Genomic DNA, 20,694 nt, shown 5'->3' on the forward strand with positions numbered 1-20,694 from the left:
AGAACGCAGTTGAATCAGTACAAATACAATCCACAGCATTAAAGCGGCTATTCTGGACTATTTTATCTTTTCCTTCTGGCCTTTTCTGCCCACTGCCGATCTCTGGCAGCTTGGAGCAGTCATAGACCGCTCCTGCCGACGATTTTCCGCTCCTCGGCAATGTCATGTTGACTGAGCAGCTGCTTGTCTTCCGCTCTGCTCTGTGTCCATGACTGCTGTAAAAAAAGGGCCAGGTAGAACAAGCATGTAGATAGCAACTACCTACTTACTTGTTAGTGCTTAGGCCCATAATAAAATAATAAAATAGTCTGGGATAACCTCTTTTAATGATCCATGAAAAACCTCATCAGATTTTAGACAACTACTTTAAAGGGATTTTTCCGTAGTCAAATGTCCACTTGCACAATAATGGGTGCCATCCTATCTAACACGATCATCTGCCATAATAAAAAGTGCCTACAAAGATACGTCTTTGCTTCGAAAATGTCCATGAATTAGACCGCTACTTAATTGAATGGTTCCAGGTCCACAGAGACTTTGCTGACACTTGAGGTCTCAACATCGAGAAGATGCTTTGTGATGTTTAGGATTAAAGAACCCTTCCTGCTAGGCAGAATGGATCATCTGTAAATGTGTCATATTATATTTATTGTGAGGGGGGAGTATGATATGACAAACTTTGAACACTTGTAGTCCTGAATAATGCAGTGTTTGAATTCCAACTTAAAGAGGGCCTGCAAAAAATGGGTCAGCTTAAATAACACCAGTAAAAAAATTGCTTATTAACCTTGTAAATCCCAGCTGATCAAATGTCACCTGACCATTAATATTCTGCCAGTCTCTGTTTACAATCGTGAAGCAATGACATGCTGTATTACTACATGACCAATCTAGTTAATCACTGGCCGCAGCAAGCATGCCATTGTTTCAGGAAGGTAAATAGAGACTGGCAGCGAACCACGGGACCAGAGCAGCATACACTTTAGGCCTGTCCCACACGTCCAGATAATTCCGGCACCGGAAAAATCGGTACCGGAGTTATCCGTGTCTGTGTGTCCGTGAGCTCACGTAGGCCATCCGTGTGGCACATGTGCGGCACACGTGCAGCAGCCGTGTGCCGCCTGGGTACCACACGGACCGTACAGGAGACAGTGCTAGAGATAAGCGCTGTCCCCTGCATCTGGTGTTGAAGCCGCCATTCATTTCTTCTCTCCAGCAGCGCTCGCTGGAGAGAAGATATGAAAAATCTTTTTTTTTTTTTTTTTAAATAAAGATCCCTGTCCCCACCCCCTGTGCGCCCGCCCGCTGTTAATAAAATACTTACCCGGCTCCCTCGCTGCTTCCTGTCAGTGCCGCAGCTTCTTCCTGTATGAACGGTCACGTGGTGCCGCTCATTACAGTTGATGAATATGAGGCTCCACCCCTATGGGAGGTGGAGCCGCATATCCATCACTGTAATGGGCGGCACCACGTGACCGCTCATACAGGAGAAGCAGCGGCGCGGAGAGGAGAGAGGAGACATCGCGGGAGCTAGGTGAGTATTTCTCTGCATCTGCAAGGGGCTCGGCGGCGCACTGGGGATGGGAGGACACCACCAAAGTTTATTTTTAACAAAAAAAAAGAAAAAATTGATCTTTCATCTCTTCTCTCCAGCGAACGCTGCGGGGAAGAAGAGCTGAATTAAGCCTTCAGCACCACGCGGGGGGACAGCACGTCTCCAGCACGGCACACGGACTGCACACGGAAAACATCCATGTGCGGTACGTGTTTTACACGGACCCATTGACTTTAATGGGTCCGTGTAATCCGTGCGCTCCCACGAACACTGACATGTCTCCGTGTTTTCCAAACGGACACACGATCCGCGAAAACACGCTGACATGCAGAGACACATTGATTTTAATGTGTCTACGTGTGTCAGTGTCTCCGGTACGTGAGGAAACTGTCACCTCACGTACCGGAGCCACTGACGTGTGAAGCCGGCCTTAAAGTGTGAACATTAATTTTTTGCTTTAGTTTCTTTTACAAAAGGTGTTTTGTTTTTTTAAATAATTGTTTGCATTATGCAGTGGGCCTTATTCCCTTATCCGGTGTATTTAATCCTGCTATGTTAGTGTAACCCAGGAAGCATTATTTCCCATTAGTACTGGGTTTAACAGAAGCCGCTGACTTAATGTTTTATTCTCCAAATGCCCTGTTATCATATATTAAACAAGAACAGTGTTCCTATATGAATAATAAGGTTTGTGAACAAATGCAATATTATTTGTCAATTCTTCTTGCAGCTAACTATATCTGTGAACATTTCTACGTGCATGAATATTTGACTAGAGTATTGCTTTTTGCATTATGGGAATTTTCCTGCAAGAGCAATAAATATCATTTACAAACTGCAACGTGTCTTGTTGTGACATCTTTGCTGCCACTACTTGTGTTAACCTTATGACAGCACAATATAAATGTCAATCAGTGATTTCAAAATTCTGTCTCCTTGTTCTTTTTAGGCACTTCTTGTTCAAGACATCTTCTGGAACAACTCCTTTATTTAGCAGCTCGTCTCCCGGATATCCTCTGACTTCAGGAACAGTTTACACTCCTCCTCCAAGACTCCTACCCAGAAACACCTTCTCCAGAAATGCCTTTAAGCTGAAGAAACCGTCTAAGTATTGCAGCTGGAAATGTGCAGCGTTATCGGCCATAGCAGCGGCTGTCCTTCTTGCTATTTTGCTGGCTTACTTCATCGGTAAGTCTTATCGTGTATATTTGAAAGGAATTTTGATAATTTACTATAAAGATAGGATGTACTACGTTGAGGCTATGTATCAGGTGGAACATGTTCTCTTTGGAATGCAATATAAAAATTTTAAAAATACGATGTTGGTCACTATGAACAATTTATTTCGTGTTTTAAATCAGTTATGGTTCACATGACTGATGTCTCCACATATAAAAAGTTGGAAGTCAGGCCGCACCCTAAATAAATAACGTCTCTATGGACAACAGGGTGCCCGTCCACACCAGGGGATCCATCCCAGTATAAAGTCCAAATGCAAAAGAAGAAACGGACAGCACCACAGCAATTGTGACAGAACAGCTTACGTGTTTATTCTGCCATCTGCAACGTTTCGGTCCTGAGACCTTTATCAAGCATGATGATTGATAAAGGTCTCAGGACCGAAACGTTGCAGATGGCAGAATAAACACGTAAGCTGTTCTGTCACAATTGCTGTGGTGCTGTCCGTTTCTTCTTTTGCATGATGTCTCCACATGTGAGAAAACTGGTCCAATTATCATGATCGATCAGAGAGTTTTTTCTAGAAAAAAGTTTCTCCACCTTGTTCTTACTTTTACTTTTCATATCAGTGACCGACAGCAAACTCGATGATTTCACCTCCAGTCCCTGAGGCTGTGCTCACAGCAGCTCATTCATCAGCGGTTTTCAACCTAGACGGTCGCATCTTGGCACCGTCCAGGTTGAAAACTATTTATCCTGAGACATGGATTACAGCGTGGGTCAGAACGACGGAGAAGTGAGTGATATTTTTGTTATTTTATTTTAGTTTTACTACAGGAGACGAGGGCTTCAGTGGAATAGGCATTGGGTAATTATTACTGTGTTTGTTATTTTTATATAAAAATGGAAAACTGTTTTGTTTTATTTCTAATAAATGACTTTATTGTGGCTGTGTCTTTATTAACAATACAACTGTAGGATTAGTAATGGAGAGGTGTCTTATAGAAAAGGTGCAGGAACTGGTGTAGGAGGTGTGAGGAAAAACTGATGGAACTAGGGCCCACAATCCTCGGCATCTGTAACACATCTGCCTTCCCAGGCTCTGATTCAGTCCATTTGTCGGTCGTTAAGTGGACCTCACACTAACTGCATTGGTCAGGGCACGGTGATGTTATGGTACACATAGTGGAGTAAAGCAGGGACAGCACACCAGGAAATATAGTGGCAGCTGGGGAACAAGTACCAAGGGATGGCAGCTGCAATGCGGTCACAGAAATTCACAGTGTTCACAAACCTAAACGGCATCATTTCCAGGGCAAGCAGTCGACTCTGGACATGTGTTTGTTTAATGTTTGGGCCTGTGGGTGGGTGGCTGGGTATTTGCATATGTGTTCCAAGGCTTGAGGTAGGGACAGCTGAACGCTTAGCTGGGATGAAAAATTGGACTTGGTTGCTGATGGTGCTTGCGAATGTGCAACAACAGGTGCAAGGTGGGAGGCATGCACTCTTGCATCCTGGACAGGGGATTGTCAAGCACATAGCACAGGGAAAGAGGTAGTGGTGTCACCCGCAGACACTGATTTTGGACCCAAGCATTCAGCCCACCTAGTCGGGTGCTTTGATGACATGTATCTGAGCATGCTGGTCGTGGTCAGACTGGTAGTGGTCAGGTCCCTTCTGATCTTGATACGACACAGGTTGCAAATGTGCAAATTGCCTCTTCTGAGAAAAAGAGGACTTAACTCTATAGCGCTACCTGTTGGAAGTAGCGATCCTACAAGTCACAATCAACCCTTTAACGAGTCGTGCAATATGACTTAGGATAAAAGCCAAATCAGTATCTCAATTCGCAGACACGGTGTTTCGGGCTGTTGGCCCTCGTCAGTGCGAAGCATGAGAACTGATTTGGCTAGGTGAGAGGCTCTGGACTGGGGTCTAAGGGGTATCGTTTCTCCTTATGGAGAGTGACATACCATCTCTGGCTTGTCAAGGTAAGGAGGCTTATTTGCCGTACAATGCTCCTCTGGGAATTTAAATATGCAAATTGCCTCTTCTGAGAAAAAGAGGACTTAACTCTATAGCGCCACCTGTTGGAAGTAGCGATCCTACAAGTCAAAATCAACCCTTTAACGAGTCGTGCAATATGATTGCAAATGATCATTCTTTTATCATCCGCACTTTTTTTAAAAAAGCGCCTGACTGGGCAACACCTAACCCTTGGCCTGGAAATTTGTGCGAGTGGGTGTTCTAGTGAACAATTGCCTGCCTTCAGCCTCTGGACCCCCCCAGTACCTCTTTCTGCCTGTTGTGGTGTTGTGGATCCCTCCCCATCTGCATTGTGGTCCTTGCTCTGCATGGCACCTTCCCAGGTTGGGGCACTAACTTTATTGTCCATCACCTTGTCTTCCACTTCCGCACTCTTGTCCTACTGACTTGTTGACTTAACAACATCACTTGTTGGCAACTGTGTCTCATCATCCTCTAACTCTTGAGACACTAATTGCTATTCCCCATCATCATCTTCTGACCGTGGTTGCTCAAATATTTGGCCATCAAAACACACAATTTCCTCCTGTCCCTCTTTAAATGTGATAGAAGAGACCAGAATTGATAAATGGAAATGTAGAGAACTCTTTTCGGAGTGTCCGAGTGTGGGATCACTAGACAAAAGTTTACTGTTTTCTAATATGCCAAGTCTTTTTACTGGCAGTTTTAACCAATTATTCACTGTTTTGCATTGCACTTAATTGTAAATGTGCTTTTCTCAAGCCAAAAGTTCTTCAGTGTACTTGTGTAATATGAAATTAGACTCCTATGTGTTGATTGCCTTACTGGGTTTAAGCTGTGTGCACACGTAGCAGATTTTTCGCGTTTTTTCGCGGTTTTTCGCTATAAAAATGCTATAAGGCCAGTTTCACACATCAGTGGCTCCGGTACGTGTGGTGACAGTTTCCTCACGTACCGGAGCCACTGACACACGTAGACACATTAAAATCAATGCATCTGTGCAGATGTCATTGATTTTTTGCGGACCATGTCTCCGTGTGCCAAACACGGAGACATGTCAGTGTTCGTGGGAGCGCACGTATTACATGGACCCATTAAAGTCAATGGGTCCGTGTAAAACACGTACCGCACACGGACGTTCTCCGTGTGCCGTGCAGGAGACAGCGCTCCAGTAAGCGCTGTCCCCCCACATGGTGCTGAAGCCGCGATTCATATCTTCTGTGCAGCAGCGTTTGCTGTAAAGAAGATATGAATAATCCATTTTTTTTGTGGTATTTCGTGTTTAAAATAAAGCTCCATGTCCCCACCCCCTGTGTGCCCCCCCGCTGTTCTGAAAATACTCACCCGGCTCCCTCGTTGGCTGTCGCTGCTTCCTGTCCTGGCCGCACCTTCTACTGTATGCGGTCACGTGGGGCCGCCGATTACAGTCATGAATATGTGGCTCCACCTCCCATAGGGGTGGAGCCGCATATTCATTACTGTAAATGAGCGGCCCCACGTGACCGCATACAGGAGAAGCTGCGGCCAGGATAGGACACTGCGAGGGAGGCGGGTGAGTATTTTCAGAACAGCGGGGGGGGCGCACAGGGGGTGGGGACATGGAGCTTTATTTTAAACACGAAATACCACTAAAAAATGGATTATTCATATCTTCTTTACAGCAAAGGCTGCTGCACAGAAGATATGAATCGCGGCTTCAGCACGATGCAGGGGACAGCGCTAAACTTTAGCGCTGTCTCTCCTGCATGGTCCGTGTGGTACCCAGGCGGGACACGGAGTCTTCCCGCCTCTCAGCGGTGCACGCGGCCGCATCTATAGGAACTGAAGCCGCTGAGGAGATCGGCTGTCTGCGGAAGGTGAGAATAATGATTTTTTTAAATTTTTTTATTAGTTTTAACATTTTATCTTTTACTATTGGTGCTGCATAGGCTGCATCAATAGTAAAAAGTTGGTCACACTTGTCAAGCACTATGTTTGACAAGTGTGACCAACCTGTCAATCAGTTTTCCAAGCGATGCTACAGATCGCTTGGAAAACGCTAGCATTCTGAAAGCTAATTTATGCTTGCAAAACGCTAGTTTTTAGTGGGAATATGCATGCCAATTCCACATGCGATATACCCGCGGCAGGAGCTGCAGAATTGCCACGGAAATTTCCGTGGCAATTCTGCAACGTGTGCACTTAGCCTTAGTATTATCTGCAAATATTGGAACTACTCTCTAAGCCTATTGAAAGGTCATAAAAAATCCATAATTGATGGGGTCCAACACCCAGCACCCCTACTGATTAGCCATTAGCAGTTCCCTTGACCTCAGGGAATGGAGGTGGTACATCTCAGTGGTTCTTCTTTGGTACTGCAGCTCATTTCTCATTTTGAAGTGAAAAATCTGTTTAATTTGGAAGGATTACATTCTAATAACAATAATAATCATAATCATAATCATTCCATCTTGTGTTTATCCCCTTAAGGACCAGGGGTATTTTCATTTTTGCGTTTCCATTTTTTGCTCCCCTTCTTCCCACGGCCATAACTTTTTATTTTTCCATCAATATGGCCATGTGAGGGCTTGGTTTTTGTGGGATAAGTTGTACTTTTGAATGACCCCATAGATTTTACCATATCATGTACTGGAAAAAGGGAAAAAAATTCCAAATGCGGTGAAATTGCAAAAAAAAGTGCACTTCCACACTTTTTACCAATTCCATTTTTTTTTTACCATGTTCACTAAATGCTAAAACTGACCCGCCATTAAGATTCTTCAGGTTATTACGATTGATTTTTTTTCTTGCTACGCCGTTTACCGATTGGATTTATTCTTTTCTTATATTGATAGATTGGGCAACTCTTAATGCGGCAATACCAAATATGTGTATTTGTGGGCTTTTTATTGTTTTATTTTGAATGGGTCAAAAGGGGAGTGATTTGAACTTTTATATATTTTTTTTATTTTTTATATTTTTAACCCCTTTCTGCCAGCTGACAGAATAGTACGTCAGCTGGCAGATCCCCTGTTTTGAGGTGGGCTCCGGCGGTGAGCCCACCTCAAAGCCGCGACATGTCAGCTGTTTTGTACAGCTGACATGTGCGCGCAATGAGCGCGAGCGGAATCACAATCCACTGCGCCCATTAACTAATTAAATGCCACCGTCAAACGCTAACAGCGGCATTTAACTAGCGCTCCTGGCCGCGCGGCCGCGGGGTCTCGCACCGCTGACCCCCGTCACATGATCGTGGGTCATCGGTGCATTGCCATAACAACCAGAGGTCTCCTTGAGACCTCTATGGTTGTTGATGGCCAATTGCTTTGAGCGCCACCCTGTGGTCGGCGTTCAAAGCACAAGTGCATTTCTGCTACATAGAGGTGATCTGTGCTTCACCTCTATGTAGCAGAGCCAATCGTGTAGTGCATGCTTCTATCCTTCTATGGAGGCTATTGAAGCATGCCAAAATTAAAAAAAGTGTTTAAAAATATAAAAAAAATAAAAAATATATAAAAGTTCAAATCACCGCCCTTTCGCTCCAATCAAAACAAAACAATAAAAAAAAAATTAAACATACACATATTTGGTATTGCCGAGTTCATAATTGCCTGATCTATCAATAAAAATAAAGGATTAACCTGATTGCTAAATGGCGTAGCGAGAAAAAAAAATCAAAACGCCAAAATTACGTTTTTTTGGTCGCCGCGACATTGAATTAAAATGCAATAACGGGTGATCAAAAGAATGTATCTGCACCAAAATGGTATCATTAAAAACGCCAGCTCGGCACACAAAAAATAAGCCCTCACCCAACCCCAGATCACGAAAATTGGAGATGCTACGGGTATCGGAAAATGGAGCAATTTTTTTTTATTTTTAGCAAACTTTGGAATTTTTTTTTACCACTTAGATAAAAGAGAACCTAGACATATTTGGTGTCTATGAACTCATAATGACCTGAAGAATCATAGTGGCAGGTTAAATTTAGCATTTGGTGAACCTAGCAAAAAAGCCAAACAAAAAACTAGTGTGAGATTGCACTTTTTTTGCAATTTCATCACACTTGGAATTTTTTTCCTGTTTTCTGTTACACGGCATGGTAAAACCAATGGTATCGTTCAAAAGTACATCTCGTCCCACAAAAAATAAGCAATCACATGGCCATTTTGACAGAAAAATAAAAAAGTTATGGCTCTGGGAATGAGGGGAGCGAAAAACTAAAACGAAAAAACAAAAAAAACTCCGGGGGTGAAGGGGTTAAAACTTTTTTTTACTTTTGGCATGCTTCAATAGTCTGCATGGGAGACTAGAAGCTGCCATAACCTGATCTGCTCTGCTACAGGCAGGCTATGATCATATCACCTGCATGTAGCAGAATATTTCACTTGCTATGAGTGCCGACCACTAGACGGCGCTCATACTCATAGCTAACCAGCTATGACAACCACAGGGGTCTTCTGTTGACCACAGGTTGTCATGCCAACCCATCAGCGACCCGCAGTCATCTGACACGGGTGTCGATGGGAGGAGGTAATGACGTGCTTCCTGCACGTGCATATTAAATGCCACTGTCAGAGTTTGACAGCGGCATTTAACATGTTAACAGCCGCAGTTGAATCTCAACTCCACCAGCAGCTGTTTCGGGCACATGATCAGCTGTCATGTGCCGGAAAAGGTGCGGGCTCATCGACGGAGCCCACACCAAACGGGGAGAGGTGTCCAATAACTGTCTTTGACCATCATTGGACATTAAGGGGTTAAGAAGGAAATATGATTTGCTTCAGCTTCCACTGTCCACCTGTCATAACGCAGTAGGATCATAAAATGTAGAGGACAACACAGCTGTGGTTTGCAAAATCTGTTAATAAAGAAGACTATGAAGTACATTTTGCACATCCAATAACATTAACCCCTTAGCACATATGGATGTAGCTGTACATCGGCTTCAGGGTTCATATGTAGCTGCTGCTGTCAATGAATAACATGTGGTTAATGCTGAAGAAAGAGAAAACTGAAACAGCAGAATTGACATTTTCTGGTTGCTGCTCGTCTCACCATTTTGGGGTAAATACAATGATTTGATCACTTTTTATACCATTTTTGTATCAATAAAAATGTTAGCTTGCCATACAAAAGACAAGTTCTCACAGAGGTCCATTGCCAAAAAAATAAAAAAGTTACGCAACAAATAAACAACATTTTGGACAAAGTTCTGAATTTTCGTAACAAGTAAAATAATATTTTGTCTATATTCATATATACCTGACAAATCATATTTCCAGGTCATTCCTACCAAATGATGACTGCCTTAAAAACGGAATGTGAAAAACAATGGTGGAATGGCATTTTTTTTCATCATTTAATCCCATGTGGATTTTTTTTCCAGCTTTTCACTTTATCCTCTGATAAAATAAATGGTGTCACTGAAAATTGCAGCTCATCTTGAATTCTTGAATCTAGATTGAGTTCACATGCAGTAACATACTTTAGCTGAGGGGCAATGTCTTGTCCATTTGTAAACAATACAGCATATGTTATTATCATAGCAATAATACCAATCTACTTTGTACTAAGAGTAATAATCTCCAAAAATTATATGGATAAGACACGGATCAGAAATCTCTACAAGGGATTTCTACCTTTTTTCAATATTTGTTAGTTGGTATTTAGATGAAAATGAGAGCAATTATCCATGCCACACTTTCCATAAGCACCTGACTTTTCCCAATAGCATGCAGAGCACTGCAAGACTTCTTCTATTACAGCTACGAATGAAAATTTCCAAAGCTATATATCTTGATTATGCTAGTGCTCAGTGTGCAAATACCTTAGCATAAATCAAAAGCTTAAATCTAGAAACATGAAAATTAAAAAGTCTTCGCTTTCTAAACTTAGCAAGTCTATCTGTCTACTGACTGTGGCTGCAGATGTATTACTGCATACAACCAAGATACACAAGCAATGTAAACCATGAAGCTGCAATGAAAGCTCGTTTATTTAGTGCGTTTGCATGGTAGTTGTTGGGCTGAATCAAATGTCTCCTTTATGATCTGCGTCTGCTATTTCTTTGGAAGATAAGCCACAAATTTTCTGTTTGCCTTCTCAGCTGTAAACAACATGTAAATCTATCAAAGAGAGGCCAGTCATCCAATGCAAATGATCATTTACTGGAAACAGCTGAGCATGCTTTTATTGGACATGTGTTAAACCCTAAGGGTATGTGCACACGTTGCGGATTCTCTGCGGATCCGCAGTGTTTTTTGCAGTGCAGAAACGCAGCAGATCCGCAATTGATTTACAGTACAATGTAAATCAATGAGAAAAAAAATGTTGTGCACACGGAAACGCTGCGGTTTAAAAGAAGTAGCATGTCACTTTTTTTTTGTGAATCTGCAGCGTTTTTGTACCCACTCCATTATAGAAAACCGCAGGGGTAAAAAACGCAGCAAATCCGCAAGAAAACCGCAGCAAAAACCAACAAAAAAAGCTGCGGAACCGCACAAAAAAACGCAGGTGCATTTTCTGCCAGGAGAGACAGAATCCGCACCAGAAATTCCTAAGCCTAATCCGAAACATATGCACATAGCCTTAGGCAGCCAATGAATGGAAAAATAGAGAGATCTTACAAAGTCATTAGGTTTAAAGTTACACTGTCCAAAAAAGTAACAAACATTTTACATGATCTCTATTGCACTAGTGATCGGAGAAGCTAATTTCATGTTTATTACATTTATTTGCTTATAATTAAACTCTTTTATGGAAAACAAATCTCAGACAGACTGCCCTCTGACAACAGCTAACAAATATTTATACACAGTACTGAGTTTTGGTTGCAACATTTCACTTTTACCATCTCACACCTGCCGGGGCATAACCTGCTCAACAGTTTAAAGATTTACAGTAGACTATGGCACTGACTCATCAATATTGTGGCTCCGATTCATCAAGATTGGAGTTTTTCACTCTAGTCTTGATGAGGGGGCATGTTGGCATCAGAGGTGCCTGACATGTTAGCCACTCTGCACCTCGCCACAAATCTTAGGGTATGTTTCCAGGGTCAGGATTGGCTCAGTGTTTGCTCAGGATTTGACACAGGTGAAATCGGCATATCAGGTCACCTGCGTTTTTTATGTGTTTTTAATGCGTTTTTTCCGCATGCATTTTTGATGCGTTGTTTTCATTACATGCCTTTTTTTGTCACTTGAAATAAAGCTTATTGAAAGGTGTTTTTTGGGAAGGAAAAAAGTGATTTCCTGTTTGCAGATACAGTATATTAGGGTATGTGCACACAGTCAGTAAACGCTGCAGGTTGGACGCTGCATTCATCTGCAGCGTCCAACCCGCAGCGTCCAGATATTACACCATAGTGGATGGAATTTCAAGAAATCCCATGTCCACTGTACATTCAAAGATGCAGGCAGCAGACCTGCGTAAATGGACATGCGGCGTGTCTTTCCAGGCCACAGCATGTCTATTTACAATGCGGAGACGCTCAGTCCCGCAGCGTAAATTTCCCATAGACTATCATGAGGTAAAACTGCATCTAATTAATAGTCACATGCGTAATACCTGTGGAAATGCAACTTACTACTTACTATGCATGTGTACTAATTTACATAATGGTTGATCTTGCGTCACATCCGGAAGAATGTGACAGGCTGGTGTCACACTTGCAAGTGTGATGCAAGAAACACGCATGAATCTCTTGCATCAACATCAAGCGCTGCCGATGGCACTCAAGACTGGAGTGTGCAGCTGCGTAGAAATACACCCGTGTTGCTGCGAGAGACTTGTGCGAGTTTCTCGCATCAAGTGTGACCCCGGCCACACATGAAGTTCCAGAAAGCAGAGAGAGGTCAGTAATATCTACTGTCCTTTCCTTTTATATTTACTAAATAAATAATTTAAAAAAAATGGTGTGGGCTCCCGCACAATTTTCCAAACCAGAGAGTGAAAGCCAGCAACTGGGGGCAGATGTTTATAGCCTGGGAAGGAGGTAATACCCATGGAGCTTCCCTGGCTATTAATATCAGCTCACAGCTGTATATTTAACCTTTACTGGCCATTAAAATCAGGGGACCCCCCCAAAAAATGACGTGGGGTCCCCTTATAATTAATAGTCAGAAAAGGCTATGCAGACAGCTGCGGGCTGATATTAATAGCCATGGATATTGTTCCCCTGGATGCAAATACCAGCTCTCAGCTGCCCCAGAAATGGGGCATCTCTAAGGCCGGCGTCACACTGGCGAGTTTTACGGACGTAAGAGCGCAGAAACTACGTCCGTAAAACTCGCATAACATACGGCACAATTATTCTCAATGGGGCTGCTCCTATTAGCCGTATATTACGGTTCAGTATTATACGGCTTTCTACGGCCGTACAAAATCGCAGCATGCTGCGTTTGTCAGCGTACTGCGCAAAAAAATCGCCAATGAAAGTCTATGGGGGCGAGAAAAATACGGATTCCACACGGACCAGCAGTGTGACCTGCGAGAAATACGCAGCGGTGTTAGTGAAAAGTCGGTAATTCAATTGCCGGCTTTTCATTTCTCCTGCACAAACCCGACAGGATATGAGACATGGTTTACATACAAAAAACCATCTCATATCCCCCTTTTTTTTGCATATTCCACACTACTAATGTTAGTAGTGTGTATGTGCAAAATTTCCGCGCTGTAGCTGCTAAAATAAAGGGTTAAATGGCGGAAAAAATTGGCGTGGGCTCCCGCGCAATTTTCTCCGCCAGAATGGTAAAGCCAGTGACTGAGGGCAGATATTAATAGCCAGGAGAGGGTCCATGGTTATTGGCCCCCCCTGGCTACAAACATCTGCCCCCAGCCACCCCAGAAAAGGCACATCTGGAAGATGCGCCTATTCTGGCACTTGGCCACTCTCTTCCCACTCCCTGTAGCGGTGGGATATGGGGTAATGAAGGGTTAATGCCACCTTGCTATTGGAAGGTGACATTAAGCCAGATTAATGATGGAGAGGCGTCAATTATGACACCTATCCATTATTAATCCAATTGTAGGAAAGGGTTAAAAAACACACACACACATGATTGAAAAGTATTTTAATGAAATAAACACAGCGGTTGTTGTAATAATTTATTGTTCTCTCAAATCCATTTGCAGTCCCTCGCTTGGCAACATAATAAACGCACAAGATACATACCTTCTGATGTACTGTCAGGTCCAACGATGTAATCCATCTGAAGGGGTTAACTAATATTACAAGCAGGAGCCCTGCTATAATGCAGCTGTGCTCCGTGCCTGTAATTCCCCTGCGAATGAATGAAATGTAGGTCATTGACCTACATTTCATTCATTCGCGGTGAGGCGCCCTCTGGTGGATGTTCTCATGAACTGCAGCCTGGGAACTTTTTCCCACGCTCCAGGTCATATGAGGACATCCACCAGGGGGCGCATCACCGCGAATGAATGAAATGTAGGTCAATGACCTACATTTCATTCATTCGCCGGGGATTACAGGCACGGAGCACAGCTGCATTATAGCAGGGCTCCTGCTTGTAATATTAGTTAACCCCTTCAGATGGATTACATCGTTGGACCTGACAGTACATCAGAAGGTAGGTATCTTGTGCGTTTATTATGTTGCCAAGCGAGGGACTGCAAATGGATTTGAGAGAACAATAAATTATTACAACAACCGCTGTGTTTATTTCATTAAAATACTTTTCAATCGTGTGTGTGTGTTTTTTAACCCTTTCCTACAATTGGATTAATAATGGATAGGTGTCATAATTGACTCCTCTCCATCATTAATCTGGCTTAATGTCACCTTCCAATAGCAAGGTGGCATTAACCCTTCATTACCCCATATCCCACCGCTACAGGGAGTGGGAAGAGAGTGGCCAAGTGCCAGAATAGGCGCATCTTCCAGATGTGCCTTTTCTGGGGTGGCTGGGGGCAGATGTTTTTAGCCACGGGGGGGGCAATAACCATGGACCCTCTCCTGGCTATTAATATCTGCCCTCAGTCACTGGTTTTACCGCTCTGGCGGAGAAAATTGCGCGGGAGCCCACGCCAATTTTTTCCGCCATTTAACCCTTTATTTTAGCATCTACAGCGCTGAAATTTTGCACATACACACTACTAACATTAGTAGTGTGGAATATGCAAAAAAAAAGGGGATATGAGATGGTTTACTATATGTAAACCATGTCTCATATCCTGTCGGGTTTGTGCAGGAGAAATGAAAAGCCGGCAATTGAATTACCGGCTGTTCACAGATATCGCGCTGAATGAAATCTAAATACAGAATATATATATATATGTGTCTCAATGACATATATATATATATATATATATACTGTATATATGTTTTAATGAACATTTGAGCACATAAATCCATTAGATGTCGGTTTTGCAAGCCTGCGCGAAAATCTCGCAGTACGGATGCCATACGGATTACATACGGAGGATGCCATGCGCAAAATACGCTGACACACCCTGACTACGGATCACTATTTTGGGAACATTTCACCGTATTTCGGCCGTATTACGGCCGTAAAATACGGACCGTATTGTCTTACGCCGAGTGTGACGCCGGCCTTAGATGCGCCAATTCCAGCACTTAGTCTCTCTCTTCCCACTTGCCCTGTAGCAGTGGCAAGTGGGGTAATAGTAATCCTATAGTTGTTACATGTTAACTAAAGACACAGCCAGAACAAAGTATTTAATTAAATAAAACACTACACAGTTTTCCCATTTCATTATTTAGCTAATCTATGTGATGCCCTCGATCTCCTGTAGTAAAGATAAAATAATAAACCAACACAAATACTCCCTGTTCCAATGCAGTCCTAAATAACGAGTGTCCTACAATGACTCCAGCTCTGCTAAATCTGGATGCCTGACATCCAGATGTAGCAGAGTTTGTAGATGAGCACCTGAGATAACTTGGTCTCCGATGGCCACCTGCACTACAGTTCTCACAATCAGCTGACTGTGATAACTTGGCTAGTGACAGGAGATAACCCCGGCAGTCACGTGCATGGCAGTTCTCGCGGTGAGCTTAGTCATCGCGAGAACTGCAGTGGACGCGAACCTCCGGCTGACACAAGGTAAGACCTTATTTAAATTAGTACGTATGCGTTGTAACCTGCATTCACGCAGTTATTACACATGTGAATAATAATTAGATGCGGTTTTACCGCATCTAATGATAGTCTATGGGAAATTTACACTGCGGGGATGGAGCGTCTCCATATTGTAAATAGACATGCTGCGGTCTATAAAGACGTGCCACATGTGCGTGTATGCAGGTCTGCCGCCTGCATCGCTGAACACATAGTGGAGATGGGATTTCATGAAATCCCATCCACTATGCAGTAACATCTGGACGCTGCAGTTTTGACACTAAGGGCTCATACTCACTTGCGAGAAACTCGGATGAATCTCGCATGGCAATACCTGGCAGTGCACCTGGCAATCGGAGCATGCGGCCACATAGGAATACATGCAGCCGCACGCTCCGCTCCTGAGTGCTTGGTTCAGTGCCGGGTATTGCCGTGTGAGACTCATCCGAGTTTCTCGCAAGTGAGTATGAGCCCCAAGGGTACTGTCACACATTGGCACTTTGATCGCTACAACGGTACGATCCGTGACGTTCCAGCGATATCCATACGATATCGCTGTGTCTGACACGCAGCAGCGATCAGGGATCCTGCTGAGAATCGTACGTCGTAGCAGATCGTTTGGAACTTTCTTTCGTCGCTGGATCTCCCGCTGTCATCGCTGGATCGGTGTGTGTGACACCGATCCAACGATGCGTTCGCTTGTAACCAGGGTAAACATTGGGTTACTAAGCGCAGGGCCGCGCTTAGTAACCCGATGTTTACCGTGGTTACCAGCGTAAAAGTAAAAAAAAAAAAAAACAGTACATACTCACATTCCGGTGTCTGTCCCCCGGCGTTCTGCTTCTCTGCACTGTGAGCGCCGGCCAGCCGGAAAGCGAGCACAGCGGTGACGTCACCGCTGTGCTTTCCGGCTGGCACAGACACAGTGGAGAGAAGCAGAACGCCGGGGGACAGACACCGGAATGTGAGTATGTACAGTTTGTATTTTTTTACTTTTACGCTGGTAACCACGGTAAACATCGGGTTACTAAGCGCGGCCATGCGCTTAGTAACCCGATGTTTACCCTGGTTACCCGGGGCCCTTGGCATCGTTGGTCGCTGGAGAGCTGTCTGTGTGACAGCTCCCCAGCGACCACACAACCACTTACCAACGATCACGGCCAGGTCGTATCGCTGGTCGTGATCGTTGGTAAATCGTTTAGTGTGACAGTACCCTAAGTGTAAGTGTGGGGCAGAGAGCTGGCTGTCAGAGACAATTATACTCCCTGCATGCACTGTATACACAGATTAGGAAGCACCGACCATGTTTCCTTCTCTGAGATCATGTGATCCTTGGGTGTAGGAAGAGAACATGAGCAGCAGGATCCTAGGAAATCCACTCCACTCTGCTGCAAAAAGAAGAAACTGATTTTCTCCTGTAATTTGGGCTAATTACCGTATATGGGAAGTCAGCAATAAAACACATGTAGAGTTACTCAAAGGCCCCCTGAAGATCTTTTAAGACATTTGGAAAGGGTACACTGTGTGCAAACTAAATGAAAAACTAAATAAATCAAAAATCATTATAGAAACATAAATAAAACAGAACGCCACAAAACAAATCGCTATTTCTTACCTTACCAATTGGAAAAAGTTCATTATATAAAAAAAATTATCAAGAAAGGTGAACACATAAAATGTGCCATTTTTTGTGGTCTTAAAAAAATGTGAAAAATAGACGTATTTAGTTTTACTTGATATTTTTCTCCTATTTTTGCCCCATGTAATACATAAAAAGAGGCAAAAACTATTTTAATATCTGAACCAGAAAATGTTTTTATCGCGCATGTGCGAAAGAAAATGTGCCTGGTCAGGAATGGGGCAGAATGTCCTGATCATGAACTGGTTAAGGCTATGCAAATAACGATCAGTGCAAGTTAATGCCAATGATATACAGTGCCTACAAGTAGTATTCAACCCCCTGCAGATTTAGCAGGTTTAATAAGATGCAAATAAGTTAGAGCCTTCAAACTTCAAACAAGAGCAGGATTTATTAACAGATGCATAAATCTTACAAACTAAAAAGTTTTGTTGCTCAGTTAAATTTTTATAAATTTTAAACATAAAAGTGTGGGTCAATTATTATTCAACCCCTAGGTTTAATATTTTGTGGAATAACCTTTGTTTGCAATTACAGCTAATAATCGTCTTTTATAAGACCTGATCAGGCCGGCACAGGTCTCTGGAGTTATCTTGGCAAACTCCTCCATGCAGATCTTCTCCAAGTTATCTAGGTTCTTTGGGTGTCTCATGTGGACTTTAATCTTGAGCTCCTTCCACAAGTTTTCAATTGGGTTAAGGCCTGGAGACTGACTAGGCCACTGCAACACCTTGATTTTTTGCCTCTTGAACCAGGCCTTGGTTTTCTTGGCTGTGTGCTTTGGGTCGTTGTCTTGTTGGAAGATGAAATGACGACCCATCTTAAGATCCTTGATGGAGGAGCGGAGGTTCTTGGCCAAAATCTCCAGGTAGGCCGTGCTATCCATCTTCCCATGGATGCGGACCAGATGGCCAGGCCCCTTGGCTGAGAAACAGCCCCACAGCATGATGCTGCCACCACCATGCTTGACTGTAGGGATGGTATTCTTGGGGTCGTATGCAGTGCCATCCAGTCTCCAAACGTCACGTGTGTGGTTGGCACCAAAGATCTCGATCTTGGTCTCATCAGACCAGAGAACCTTGAACCAGTCAGTCTCAGAGTCCTCCAAGTGATCATGAGCAAACTGTAGACGAGCCTTGACATGACGCTTTGAAAGTAAAGGTACCTTACGGGCTCGTCTGGAACGGAGACCATTGCGGTGGAGTACGTTACTTATGGTATTGACTGAAACCAATGTCCCCACTGCCATGAGATCTTCCCAGAGCTCCTTCCTTGTTGTCCTTGGGTTAGCCTTGACTCTTCGGACAAGCCTGGCCTCGGCACGGGAGGAAACTTTCAAAGGCTGTCCAGGCCGTGGAAGGCTAACAGTAGTTCCATAAGCCTTCCACTTCCGGATTATGCTCCCAACAGTGGAGATAGGTAGGCCCAACTCCTTGGAAAGGGTTTTGTACCCCTTGCCAGCCTTGTGACCCTCCACGATCTTGTCTCTGATGGCCTTGGAATGCTCCTTTGTCTTTCCCATATTGACCATGTTTGAGTGCTGTTCACAAGTTTGGGGAGGGTCTTAAATAGTCAGAAAAGGCTGGAAAAAGAGATAATTAATCCAAACATGTGAAGCTCATTGTTCTTTGTGCCTGAACTACTTCTTAATACTTTAGGGGAACCAAACAGAATTCTGGTGGGTTGAGGGGTTGAATAATAAATGACCCTCTGAAAAAACTTTTCCCAATTTAAAAAAAAAATAAACAAAGAAATAACATTCTTTTTTGCTGCAGTGCATTTCACACTTCCAGGCTGATCTACAGTCCAAATGTCACAATGCCAAGTTAATTCCAAATGTGTAAACCTGCTAAATCTGCAGGAGGTTGAATACTACTTGTAGGCACTGTATAAAACTCAAAACTTGGAAATTTGCTCAATTTCTTCTGAAAAAAAGATTTTGTATGCAAATAGCCAATTCCTGCACAAAAAACTATTAAAAAACTGAAAGTGAACATATCTAACTTAATGCAACCTTCCGCCCCAATATATTACCTTTTCCTGATAGAGCAATTTTACATTGTTGCACTGTTTACTCCATTTTCTTACAATAGCCATAATCTTTTCCTGTCAATATAGACATATGAGGGCTTGTTTTTTGTGGGACAAGTTGTAGTTTTAAATATCATTTGACCATAATATTTGACCATTCAGAATACTGGAAAATGAGAAACAAATTACTAGTATGGTGACATTGCAAAATTCTGTAACTGTTTTTTTTTTTTATATGCTGTAAAATGAACCGTACAGTGTGAGTCTCCAGGTCATCACGATTACAAAAATACCAAACAAAGCAGTGTTTTTTTTTTAAATTATTTTAGTAAACCATTTTTTTTATTTTTTCCTTTTTTTTTATCCCCTAAGGCTGCGTGTCCACGCTCAGGATGGCCGGCGGTATCGCCGGAGCGGAGAAGCCGCTCGGCGCTAAGCCCCGCCCCCTTTCTGGGACGCGATCATGCCGGATGTGTACTGTACACATCCGGGATCATCGCACCCCTCGCCATAGGGCCCTGTGATATTACCTGCGGCGACGCAACATCGCCGCAGGTAGCACGGACATGCTGCGATCTGAAAAGACGCGCAGCATGTCCGGAGTTGCAGGGACGCCACGTGCGGGTTTCCACGCATAGTGGACACGGGATTTCACAAAATCCCCTCCACTATGCTGGAACATCTGGACGCTGCGTGTTTGACGCTGCAGCGTCAATCACGCAGCGTTTACTTACCGTGGACACTCACCCTTAGACAACTTGAATCTCCTATCATCTGATTGCTTCCACTATATACTGCAGTGCCATAGTACTGCAGTATATAGTAAAAATCACAACCTTCTTTGAAGCCCAGCTGTGCATTGTCATGACAGGTTCAGCAGAACCCTAGCTATCATAGCAATCCATTGGTGCCCAGCAATTGCGTCACTGGGGGTCTGATGGTTGTGTGGATACGTATGCACGTATATCTATGACCGACATTGGGAAGGGATTAAATGTGTTGCAGTTATATGGCTATGTAAAGAAAATCAATTGGACCTACTGTATTTATCAGAAAGCTGAAGTTCCAAAACGGAAAAGAAACTATGAAACATTTTGGACTTGAAATCAAATTACACAAGAAAGCAATATTTGGGTTTATGATTTTTTTTTCAATTCCAATAACTGATTCTTATGTTTTCTTATGTCCTGATTTAAAAA

General features: G+C 43.3%; 1 protein-coding gene across 7 annotated transcripts in view; it reads left to right on the plus strand.

Annotated features, from left to right (window-relative positions):
• LOC143776520 (teneurin-2-like) overlaps nucleotides 1-20,694 on the plus strand; it is a 3,926,626-nt gene that overhangs the window by 1,387,349 nt on the left and 2,518,583 nt on the right. For all 7 annotated transcript variants that reach the window (XM_077265978.1, XM_077265979.1, XM_077265980.1 and 4 more), the window contains one exon: nucleotides 2,505-2,743. In XM_077265978.1, the coding sequence (XP_077122093.1) occupies nucleotides 2,505-2,743 (239 nt within the window). The remainder of the gene's footprint in view (nucleotides 1-2,504; nucleotides 2,744-20,694) is intronic.

The sequence above is a fragment of the Ranitomeya variabilis genome, chromosome 5 (assembly GCF_051348905.1).
Source record: "Ranitomeya variabilis isolate aRanVar5 chromosome 5, aRanVar5.hap1, whole genome shotgun sequence".
NCBI lineage: Eukaryota > Metazoa > Chordata > Amphibia > Anura > Dendrobatidae > Ranitomeya > Ranitomeya variabilis.